Below are 12,475 nucleotides of genomic sequence, written 5' to 3'. Positions count from 1 at the left end.
AAAAAAATAAATTAATAAAATGTTAATGTGCTTTTACGAGATTCAATAAATATTATTCTTGTGTTCATCAAATATACACAAAATGAATATTATTAACAAGTATCAATATTTAATATTTCTAAATAAAAAAATTATAAAAAAATACCGAAATACTGGATATCATTAATTTTATGCCGTATATAATATCGAAGCGAACAGAGATGTAGTTGCTCGTACATTCTGGAATCCAACCCTACGGCCCTACCTGTAACATTGCCGGCGCTTTGCTTCATTTAAAAAAGAATTACTACATTTCTTCTTCTCACCTCTCACCTGGGAATCCCACCGGCGGCTGAGACGGCGAACTATGTCGACGGCGACGCCCTTCTCTGGCGCTGTGAACTCTTTCACAGCGGCGAGGACCGTCCTCATAACTGGAGTGAGCAAAGGCCTCGGCAGAGCCCTAGCTCTCGAGCTCGACAAGAGAGGCCATACTGTCATCGGATGCTCTCGGTCTCAGGAGAAGCTCTCCGCTCTTGAATCCGAGCTGTCGTCCCCTGCAAAGCATCTCTTTCTCACCGCCGATCTGGTAATTGCTCTCTTTGAATCTGTCTCTCATGTCTGAGTCCTTCCGTGTTTGTGTGAGTTCAATCTGCGTTGTGGTCTTTGTAATGGAAGAAATTGTTGGTAATCTTAGAAGGCTTTGTTCAATCAATGGTTGAGGATTGATGTTGGACGATCTGAAATTGAGAATTTTACTCTGGGTTTTGATTTCCTCTGTTTATGATTGGTGGTAATCTGTTGGTTATCTAGGCGTAGTTTGGCATTTTACCTTGTTTTGTTGGCTCAATCGTTGGGTCTACCTATAGAAATGTGTTTGTCAAAGTAAATTCCGAAAGTTTGAGCAGTTTCTTGAATTAGGTCTGATGTTTTTGAGCTATGTCTTAAAATGATTACTGGCTTCTCTATGTGTTTACTTCAGTCATTCCTACTTCTGTGAATGTAATAATGTATTTGTGCATATTCGCAATCCCTGCGTTGATCCTTTGATAAATGTGTGGCTTGTTCTTTGATCTACCCTGAGCTTCTATATATGCAGCATGTTGTAAAGCTAAGCTAACAGGATTTATGCCATATGTTTGTAGAAATCTAACAGCAGTGTGGAAGAATTGGCGCGTGCAGTTGTGGAAAAGAAGTGTGTCCCAGATATCATAGGTATTTAAATCTGTTCATGACACTTTGTGGTTACAAGGTTGAACTTTCCCACTCTGAAAATTACTTCCGCATCCTTGTGCACGTTTTCATAATGATTTCATGAATATCCTTGCTACGCTAAACCTATTCATTGTTCCTTATTTCCATGAGAATGGCTGTGATTGTATTGCTTTTGGATGTTAACTTGATCTCTAGGTGTAGGTTTTCTTTTTTGTTTAACTGTAATTCCATGGTATTCTGCTGTTTTTTAGAAATTATCAGACAATGCGTGTAAAGAGTTGTGTGTCCTTTTTAAGTTGAAGATGTTGACAACTTTTTCTCAGTGAAAATTCTGCTCTTGGCTGAAGTGAACAATCACCATGAGAATTGCTCTTGGTTTTGACTCTTTGAATTAGGAAATGATTGCTGAGTTAGTATGCTTATAGGATTAGGGAAATTACAGTCGTAGATGTTCTTTGATGCCAAATAGATTCTGTGTGGTGCCAAGCGATACTTGTTCCAAAGTTCTTGATATTTCCCTCTCATTCTTACCTGGGGATAAACACTGTCATGGCATGTAGATGAGTATTCAGTTCTTCCTTGTTTCCCGGATATATAGAATTAGGCCCTTTTCACCCCGCTGTCAATGTTGATTGTTTTCATTGTTGGGATGCAAGAATTTCTTCTGTTCTCTTGACAGATACAGGATCAGTGTCTATTGCATCTTCTGGTTGTTATTGAATACAGTATTTTGCCTCTGTTTTTCCTTTGTTTCTGGGAAATACTGTCTTACATTGCAGTGTTATGTAATTTGCAGTTAACAATGCTGGCACTATCAATAAGAACAACAAGATTTGGGATGTCCCTGTAGAGGAATTTGATGCTGTTATTGATACAAACGTTAAAGGGATAGCAAGCGTGCTGCGCCACTTCATCCCATTGATGATCCCACACAAGCAAGGAATCATCGTAAACATGTCTTCTGGATGGGGAAGATCTGGTGCCGCCCTGGTGATTTCTAATCATCCACTTCCTTAATTCGCGAACTGTTACCATATCTTTAGTTTTCAAAAGTGAGATAAGCATTTAGGCGAAAGAGCTCTTTAAACCCGACGCGCAAGGCGAAGCCACACGCAAACCCACGCCTTTTGGACATGAGGCACATCTTTTAAATAAAAAAATTATTAATTTATATTACATTTTAATTGAAACTATGTCATAACTTTTTTTAATTTAAAATATTGCCAACCTAAATTTTAAAATACTTTAGAAGAATAATATTAAATAAATAAAAATTGAATTATTTTTAAAAAATTATTAAATTTATTGTAATATATGGCAATATAATGTTAAGATTAATGTTGTCTAACTAAATTTTAAAACACTATAGGACAATATTAACCAATAAAATAATAATTATTTAAAAAATTCACATTTTTTTATAATATTTTGACCTCAGTCTTAATCCCAAATTTATTTGGAGTTTGACCGAATAAATATTTCGTTTTTCACTCATTTTGTTTTTCTAATACTTAACAATAGTGTTAAAAATTATAATGCATTTATAATATAGATTTAATTATTAATAGATTTTTATGATGATTTATAATAACTAATTTTTTACATTAAAATTTTAAATATAAGTATTGATAAATATTTTAAATATTATTGTATTATTATTTTAATATTTTTTCCAAAATTTGTTTGAGAAATTCATTGCTAATATTTTTAGAGACAGACTCCACTGACAAATTAAATAGTTAAAATTATTAAATTTCTCTTCACGTCTTCTCACAGTCTAACTCCTTTCATTCTTGTTCATCTTCTTCCATTCCTTGGCCTTCACTTCATCTTCAACTCCGTTTCTCGGTGATTTCTTCTGTTCACGGTTCAATTATTAGAGGCGGCCGCCTCATGCATCAGGTGGAGGCACGTGAAAGGGGCACCTATGGCCGCCTCTGGACTTTCATCTTTCCTAATTTAGGCAGTGAAAGAAAAACATGAAGTATTTGGTATTGGAATTATGTAATAACCTGAACTTGACTTTTCCATAATATAGAAGAGATGTTTTGAGTCCTTTCCAATCTGCTTGAGCTTCTATAATTTTTTTTCCTTGATTTTGGTGTAGAAGCTCTTGAATTCGTATAGCTGTGCAACCATAAATCAAATCACCATCGGTTGGCCACATCCCCACAACTTTGAGATACTTGTCATCATTCAATTGGCCAACGGTCGTGTTGTTTATGCATTTTCCTGCCATTATTCTATTGATTTTAGACAAGAAACTGGCACTCAGATTCTGCAAGAACTTGGGATTCGTATAGGATTATATTCTCTGAAAATCTCCAGCATCTTGATTTTGGCATATCATACCCGATTTTCCAGTGGGACTGATCTTTGAAACCGAACTTTATCCCTTAAGGTTGCACCTTACTGTGCATCAAAATGGGCGGTTGAAGGTTTGAGCAGAGCAGTGGCGAAGGAGGTACCTGAAGGAATGGCAGTGGTTGCACTTAACCCAGGTGTGATCAACACAGACATGCTTGCTTCGTGCTTCGGCAACTCAGCTTCCCTATACCAAGCACCAGATACCTGGTAAGCACACACCTCACCTCCTCAACTAATCAAAAGTTTTTTTTACCTTACTCGTGGATTTTCTATGGTTTCTTGTTGGCATGTATTGAAATATCATTGGTCTACCAACCCTTTTGTTCATGTTCTGCATTTCCGTATAAATGCATTGCTCAACAGTTTTACTTTTAATTCAAGAAAATGTATGTGTTTGGTTCTTGAAATGATGAAAAATTGATAGATCACCAATATGTTCTCAGTCCCATCAATTACTCAAAACCCTGTTTGGGGCTTGTCAATGTGACAGGGCTGTTAAAGCTGCGACGATGATTCTGAACCTTACGGCAGCGGATAACGGTGCATCTCTGACGGTCTGAAGCTTTAACAATACATTTTATTTTTCAGTTCCTGATAAATCTTTTGGTTAGAAAATTTATTCTGTAGAGAGTTTGCAAACACCGGCACTGTTCCATGTCCAAATTTCCTGTTAAGGTTTAGAATATGAAACTCAACTTTCTAACACAAAATACTTTATTCCTCACCGAAACCTGAATACAATTTTGGATGATCTTGGTTTATGAGAGGATCTCATAATGGCGGTATAAAATATGCTCAAGCTCCACTAACCATTCTAAGTTTGCCAAAAGTTGTTTTAGATTCAGAGCTGGCTGAAACTTGTTTCCAATAGTATGCTTCCGCAATTTTCAATCCAAACTGTAGAAATATCCCTTTCTCTTACTGAAACACAACTCCACTAAGGATTATATCATCACATGTCTTTTTCCTAAGCTCTATACGTGCCACAACGATCATATAATAAGAGTCTAAAAAAATTTCTTAATCATGACACTTCCCAATTTTTTTCTGGCCATTGAACAACATCAGAGTTTCTCCACCCAAATTTGTAAAATCTAGGTAAAACATCTCCTTGTCACTACAATCACCAAATCCAAAGTACCTTTCAATTTTAATATCCCATTCCAGAATGAAGTTGTCATCGAACACCGGAATTGTCTTCTTTTCATGTGTGAACCAGTCTTCCTGATGAATCGATATGAAAGAGCTTTGTTATGTAGTCTCTCATCACATAAATCTGTAAACCCAGCTGCTGTCGGACACTTTAGGACTTTGTCGCTATCGATCAACATGTTCTGGTCATGATTAGCCCATACGCGGTCGACATCACCTTGTGGTGTGAATCGTTGTTTCCGATGAATCGCTCGTGTTACTGTGCATCGCCTTCCTCTTTCGACTGCAGAATCACCTCTCGAACCTCAAGAAGAATATTTGATGCTTGTCCGCAATCGACTTTCGTATCTGGGTCACGATTGATTTGCGATCTGTCGACTCCTGTTGCTAGCGGCGACATCGAATCTGGAGAAAAATTCTGGCAATCCTGATCAGCATCCAACAACCGACACAACTTCGACAGCATCTGCTCCATCGCCTCACTTCGCGAGCATTGTTTCACCAGGTAAACCATTTTCGAACACTGCTTCAACAGTTCATCCATCTTCGACATGGTTCAGACGTACTCTGATATCAATCTGTTAAGGTTCAAAATCTGAAACACAACTTTCAAACACAAATCGAGACTTTATTCCTCACCGAAACCTGAATACAACTTTGAATGATCTTGATTTATGCGAGGATCTCAACTCTCATCCCCCAAACAACCTCTAACCCTTTCTGAAACTTCTGCATAATCTCTTTCTCCTCTATCTAATATGTATTTATGTTGGGTTTCCTAACATGCGATCTCATCGATTTAGGGTTTGGTTTCTAGGTTTTATGCAACGGAAGAAAAAGATCTAAACCTAGCCAAAGTCACACAAAACCAATTGTGCAATAACCCGAAAGAATGTATATATCACTGTGGGATTTGAATACTTACCTCGTTCTATCAAGATCTGGAAGTATCAATCGATCCAGGGTATGTTTTAATCACCAAGAGTTGAAAGTACAACTCCTCTACACGTATCCACACCGGCGGGATGAATTTCAACACGTTGGAACGTATATGCTAGGATTTGTGAAGAGAAAACAACGTCCTTGACTTGGAATCGATATTCCGGGGTTTAGAACTCAAGAGAAAGCTTCTCCAAGGCTCTAGGAAGTGTCTAGGACGTGTTAGGTTGATTACCTAGGGTTTGTGGTGGCTCTCATGATTAATATGATTGCCTAAACCCTAAAATTCGCGAAAAGGAAATTTTCCCGAAAGTCGGACCGTCTGATCTAGGTCTGGACCGGACGGTCTGACCCTACGCGGAACGGACGGTCCATTTCTTCGCAGAACGGTCGTTCTGCATGCCTGGACCGGACAGTCTAGCCCTTGCGGAACGGTCGGTCTATTCCTCAGCAGAACGGACGGACTGACATGGCTGGACTGTCTGGAACCCTTCCAGCTCGTTCTGTCTTCCTTCTCGCGTCGTTCTCTTCATGTGATCCATAAGTGGTAGTGACTTTAGGAACCTTTCCCGAACCTCTTTCCCGAACCACCCTCTAGCAAGACGCCATGACTACCCACCTAGAATAGAGTTAGAGGTGATCTAATATAGCCAATAATAGTTCGAGTTCTGATCCTTTTGTCTCACGATGTCATATGTTGAACAAGGGTATGGTTTGAGCCACCCTTCAAGTTCAACCGCTTATTCGTCTTGACAAATCGATTGACAAAATAGATGTAACTTCATCTATACCGGCCACACATTTTCACAGTCCGATTTTCACGAGGGGTCTAGCGACATCTCTCCTGCTTAGGAGGTGACAAGTCCCGTATTGCATGTCTACTATATACATATGATTCGTGAACGTATCTGAGCAACGCCATTATGATCATCCGGTTAAAGACGACGTTTGACGCAGTCAAGACACGCCACTCCTCATATCAGATACTCTAGACATCTCAGGTCTGAGGATCTAAGAACGAACCACTGTATGAGATTTAAGTCATGACTCATGTCCATATGACGATCTCATGCAGGTCATCCAGTCACTCGTTCCAAACGAGTACCCATTATTGTGATTTGCATCCAATGCATATGATCATCATCAATCACACATCATGCTGGTCTTAATTCATCATTGTTCCCACAATAACAATTGGCCAGGGAGTTTAGAATCATCTGCAATGATTCATGGATATCTACCGAAACATAACAAACATCCAATCATATAACGGGAAAAGTAATGCATTCATAAACCAATGAATCAATACATAGTCAAAATGTCATATCACGGATCATCGTAGAGCATTACAACCAACAATCTCCCATTATGCTCTATGATCTATCCTACAAGCATCTAATCCTCATATCCATAACATGACCATCATGCTTTGACGAAGGGAGAGGCTTCGTCACCGGGTCGGCAATATTATCATATGTCGACACTCTGCTTATATTCACGTCTCCTCTGTCGATGATTTCTCTGATCAAGTGAAATCGTCTGAGTATGTGTTTGGATCTCTGGTGTGACCGGGGTTCCTTAGCTTGTGCGATCGTACCATTGTTGTCACATTACAACTCAATGAGATTTGCAATGCTAGGAATGACGTCCAGGTCTCCCACGAATTTTCTGATCCAAACAGCTTCCTTAGCTGCATCTGATGCTGCTATGTACTCGGCTTCTATAGTCGAATCTGCAACGGTTGGCTGTTTGGAACTCTTCCAACTAATAGCCCCACCATTCAGGCAGAAAACGTAATCTGACTGCGATCTGAAGTCATCTCTGTCGGTCTGGAAACTAGCATCGGTATAACCTCTTATAGCGAGCTCGTATTCCAATCCGCCATACACCAAGAACAAATCCTTAGTCCTTTTCAAGTATTTAAGGATGTTCTTGACCGCAATCCAGTGAGCATCACCTGGTGTAGACTGATATCTACTAGTCATACTCAATGCATATGATACATCCAAACGAGTACACAACATCGCGTACATGATGGATCCAATTACCGAGGCATATGGAATCCTACTCATGCACTCTTGTTCATCCTGTGTCTTTGGACACTGAGTCTTGCTAAGAGCCACGTCATGTCCCATTGGCAAGGCACCCCTCTTGGAGTCTTGCATCTTGAACCGATTCAAGACATTGTCAATGTATGTACTCTGACTTAGACCAAGAAGCCTTCTCGATCTATCTCTATAGATCTTGATCCCTAAAATATAGGCGGTTCCTCCTAAGTCCTTCACCGAAAAGACCAAACCTAGCCAGGATTTTACTCCTTGCAAAGTAGGAATGTCATTTCCGATGAGCAATATATCATCCACATAAAGTACAAGGAAGACCACTGCGTTTCCACTGACCTTCTTGTAAACGCATGGCTCATCTTCGTTTTGCAGGAAGCCAAACGTTTTGACTGCCTCGTCAAATCGAAGATTCTAACTCCTCGAAACCTGTTTCAGTTCATAAATGGATCTCTGAAGCTTGCATACCTTCCTCGGACTCTTAAGATCGACAAAACCCTCGGGTTGTGTTATGTACACATCTTCGAGTAAATTCTCGTTAAGGAATGCGATCTTGACGTCCATCTGCCATATCTCGTAGTCATAATACGCAGCTATGGCCAGCAGAATCCGTATGGGTTTAGGCATCACAACTGGTGAAAAGGTTTCATCATAGTCTATACCATGAATCTGCCGAAACCCTTTCGCGACGAGTCGTGCCTTATAGGTATGCACGATGCCATCCATGTCGGTTTTCTTCTTGAAAATCCACTTGCATCTAATGGTCTTAATACCATCGAACGAATCGACCAAAGACCACACTTTGTTGTCGTACATGGATTGCATCTCAAACTCCATGGCCTGGTGCCATTTCTCGGAATCGGAACTTGCCACAGCCTCTGAGTACGACGTAGGCTCGTCATGTTCTAACAACATGAGTTCGTCATTTCCAGTCACAAGAAATCCGTATCTTGTAGGCTCTTGGCAAATTCTACCAGATCTCCGAGGTCTACTAGGAGGTGTTGTCTCAACAACTTGTGACACAGGTTGAACCGATTCGATATGTTCACCCGGTTCTTCGACTATTTGTGGTTCTCGAACTTCTTCGAGATCTATTCTACTCCCATTAACTCTCTTGGAGACGAACTCTCTCTTCAAGAAAGATCAATTCCGGACAACAAACACTTTCTTCTCAAATGGGTTGTAGAACCATTATCCTTTAGTTTCCTTAGGTTAACCCACAAATATGCATTTATCAGACTTGGCGGATATCTTATAAGAAGCCAGACGTTTCACGTAAACATCGCATTCCCAAATCTTCATGAATGCTAACTTGGTACGCTTCCCAGTCCATATCTCATATGGTGTCTTCTGAACCGACTTTGTTGTACAATTGTTCAGTATAAGCGCTGCCATTTCCAAGGCGTAACCCCAAAAGGATTTAGAAAGATCGTCAGAGCGCATCCAAACATGTTTAAAGTGTTCGAAACATATTAAGAGTGCATACAAACATGATTAGAGTGCATTAAAATATTGTTAGAGTGCGTCGAAACATATTTAGAGTGCGTCGAAACATGTTTAGAGTTCGTCTAAACATGTTTTGAGGGCACCAAAACACGTTTAGAGTGCATCCAAATACATTTAGAGTGCATCGAAACATACTTAGAGTGCATCCAAACATGTTTAGAGTGCATCGAAACATAGAGTGCATCCAAACATGTTTAAAGTGCGTCGAAACATACTAGCATCCAAACATGTTTAAAGTGCGTCAAAACATACTAAGAGTGCATCCAAACATTTTTAGAGTGCATCAAAACATTTTTCGAGAACGTCGAAACGTGTTTAGAGTTTCGTCTAAACATATTTAGAGTGCCTTAAAACATTTTTAGAGTGCGTCGAAACATATTTAGAAGTGCATCGAAACACGTTTAGAGTTCGTCTAAACATGTTTTGAGTGCATTAAAATACATTTAGAGTGCATCCAATCACATTTAGAGTGCATTCAAACATGTTTAGAGTGCGTCAAAACATACTTAGAGTGCGTCCAAATATATTTAGAGTGCGTCCAAATACGTTTAGAGTGCATCCTAACATGTTTAAAGTGCGTCGAAACATGTTTAGAGTGCAACAAAAGATATTTAGAGTTTATCGAAACATATTTAGAGTACGTCGAACATATTTAGAGCGCATCCAAACATGTTTAAGGTGCGTCGAAACATATTAAGAGTGCGTCTAAACATGTTTAGAGTGAATTAAAACATTTTTAGGGTGCGTCGAAACATAGTTAGAGTGCGTTGAAACATGTTTAGAGTTCGTCTAAACATGTTTTGAGTGCACCAAAACACGTTTAGAGTGCGTCCAAACACATTTAGAATGCATCAAAATATGTTTAGAGTGCGTCAAAACATACTTAGAATGCATCCAAACATGTTTAGAGAGCATCCAAACATTTTTAGAGTGCGTGAACCATGTTTCAAGTGCATCCACATATACTTAAAATGCATCTAAACACGTTTAGAGTGCATCCAAACACGTTTAGAGTGCGTACAAACACGTTTAGAGTTCGTCTAAACATGTTTTGAGTGCACCAAAACACGTTTAGAGATCATCCAAACACATTTAGAGTGTATCCAAACATGTTTAGAGTGCGTCAAAACATACTTAGAGTGCATCCAAACATGTTTAGAGAGCATCCAAACATTTTTAGAGTGCGTCGAAACATGTTTAGAGTGCATCCAAACGTACTTAGAGTGCATCCAAACACGTTTACAGTGCGTCCAAACACGTTTAGAGGTCCAAACACTTTTAGAGTGCATCCAAACATTTTTAGAGTGCATCGAAACATTTTTAAGTGCGTCGAAGCATATTTAGGGTGCGTCGAAACATGTTTAGAGTTCGTCTAACCATGTTTAGAGTGCGTCCAAACACGTTTAGAGTGTCTCCAAACACATCTAGTGCCTCAAATCACGTTTAGAGTGCATCCTAACATGTTTAGAGTGCGTCGAAACATGTCTACAGTGCAACAAAAGATGTTTAGAGTTTGTCAACACACGTTTAGAGTGCGTCGAAACATACTTAGAGCGCATCAAGACATGTTTAGAGTGCATCGAAACATACTAGCATCTAAACATGTTTAAAATGCGTTGAAACATACTAATAGTACATCCAAACATTTTTAGAGTGCATCGAACCTTTTTTCGAGAACGTCGAAACATGTTTAGAGTTTCGTCTAAACATGTTTAGAGTGCATCCAAACATGTTTAGAGTGCCTTAAAATATTTTTAGAGTGCGTCGAAACATATTTAGAGTGCATCAAAACACGTTTAGAGTTCGTCTAAACATGTTTTGAGTGCACTGAAACACATTTAGAATGTGTCCAATGACATTTAGAGTGCATTCAAACATGTTTAGAGTGCGTCAAAACATATTTAGAGTACGTCCAAATACATTTAGAGTGCGTCCAAACACGTTTAGAATGCATCCTAACATGTTTAAAGTGCGTCGAAACATGTTTAGGGTGCAACAAAAGATGTTTAGAGTTTGTCGAAACATATTTAGAGCACATCGAAACATATTTAGAGCGCATCCAAACATGTTTAAGGTGCGTCGAAACATATTAAGAATGCATCCAAATATATTTAGAGTGTATTAAAACATTTTTATAGTGCGTCGAAATATAGTTAGAGTGCGTTGAAACATGTTTAGAGTTCGTCTAAACATGTTTTGAGTGCACCAAAACACGTTTAGAGTGCATCCAAACACATTTAGAGTGTATCCAAACATGTTTAGAGTGTGTTAAAACATACTTAGAGTGCATCCAAACATGTTGAGAGAGCATCAAACATTTTAAGAGTGCCTCAAAACATGTTTAGAGTGCATCTAAACATACTTAGAGTGAATCTAAACACGTATAGAGTGTGTCTAAACGCATTTAGAGTGCGTCCAAACACGTTTAGAGTGCGTCCAAACACTTTTAGAGTGCATCCAAACATGTTTAGAGTGCATCAAAACTTTTTTAGAATGCGTCAAAACATGTTTAGAGTGCGTAGAAACATGTTTTGAGTGACACAAAAGATGTTTAGAGTTCGTCGAAACCTGTTTAGAGCATGTCAAAACATATTCAGAGCGCATCCAAACATGTTTAAAGTGCATCGAAACATATTAAGAGTGCATACAAATATGATTAGACTGCATTAAAATATTTCTAGAGTGTATCAAAACATATTTAGAGTGCGTCGAAACATGTTTAGAGTTCGTCTAAACATGTTTTGAGGGCACCAAAACACGTTTAGAGTGCATCCAAATACATTTAGAGTGCATCAAAACATGTTTAGAGTGCGTCAAAACATATTTAGAGTTTATCCAAACATGTTTAGAGAGCATCCAAATATTTTTAGAATGCATCGAAACATATTTAGAGTGCATCCAAAGATGTTTAGAGTTCGTCGAAACATATTTAGGATGCGTCAAAACATGTTTAGAGTTCGTCTAAACATGTTTTGAGTGCACGAAAACACGTTTAGAGTGCATCCAAACATGTTTAGAGTGTGTCAAAACATATTTAGAGTGCATCCAAATATGTTTAAAGAGCATCCAAACATTTTTAGAATGCATCGAAACATATTTAGAGTGCATCCAAAGATGTTTAGAGTTCGTCGAAACATATTTAGAATGCGTCAAAACATGTTTAGAGTTCGTCTAAACATGTTTTGAGTGCACCAAAACACGTTTAGAGTGCATCCAAACATGTTTAGAGTGTGTCAATACATATTTAGAATTCATCC

General features: G+C 38.7%; 1 protein-coding gene across 1 annotated transcript; it reads left to right on the top strand.

Annotated features, from left to right (window-relative positions):
- Window positions 1-210: 210 nt before the first annotated feature.
- Window positions 211-4,285, top strand: LOC104821580 (NADPH-dependent pterin aldehyde reductase). Its single transcript, XM_010552500.2, has 5 exons — window positions 211-568; window positions 1,125-1,194; window positions 1,991-2,184; window positions 3,596-3,768; window positions 4,052-4,285. The coding sequence occupies exons 1-5, from the start codon at window positions 347-349 to the stop codon at window positions 4,119-4,121; spliced, it is 729 nt and encodes a 242-aa protein (XP_010550802.1). The 5' UTR covers window positions 211-346; the 3' UTR covers window positions 4,122-4,285.
- Window positions 4,286-12,475: the final 8,190 nt, after the last annotated feature.

This window comes from Tarenaya hassleriana, unplaced genomic scaffold, assembly GCF_000463585.1.
Source record: "Tarenaya hassleriana unplaced genomic scaffold, ASM46358v1 Cleome330, whole genome shotgun sequence".
Lineage (NCBI taxonomy): Eukaryota > Viridiplantae > Streptophyta > Magnoliopsida > Brassicales > Cleomaceae > Tarenaya > Tarenaya hassleriana.
The sequence above is the reverse complement of the archived record's forward strand: the minus strand, read 5'-3'. Positions and strand labels throughout refer to the sequence as shown.

What these genes read in the sequence shown, in the direction of transcription:
- LOC104821580 (XM_010552500.2), top strand. Translation starts at nt 347, where the DNA reads ATGTCGACGGCGACGCCCTTCTCTGGCGCTGTGAACTCTTTCACAGCG. An exon ending in TCTTTCTCACCGCCGATCTG is followed by an intron (nt 569 to 1,124) that starts GTAATTGCTCTC and finishes ATATGTTTGTAG; the next exon opens with AAATCTAACAGCAGTGTGGA. An exon ending in GAAGATCTGGTGCCGCCCTG is followed by an intron (nt 2,185 to 3,595) that starts GTGATTTCTAAT and finishes TTATCCCTTAAG; the next exon opens with GTTGCACCTTACTGTGCATC.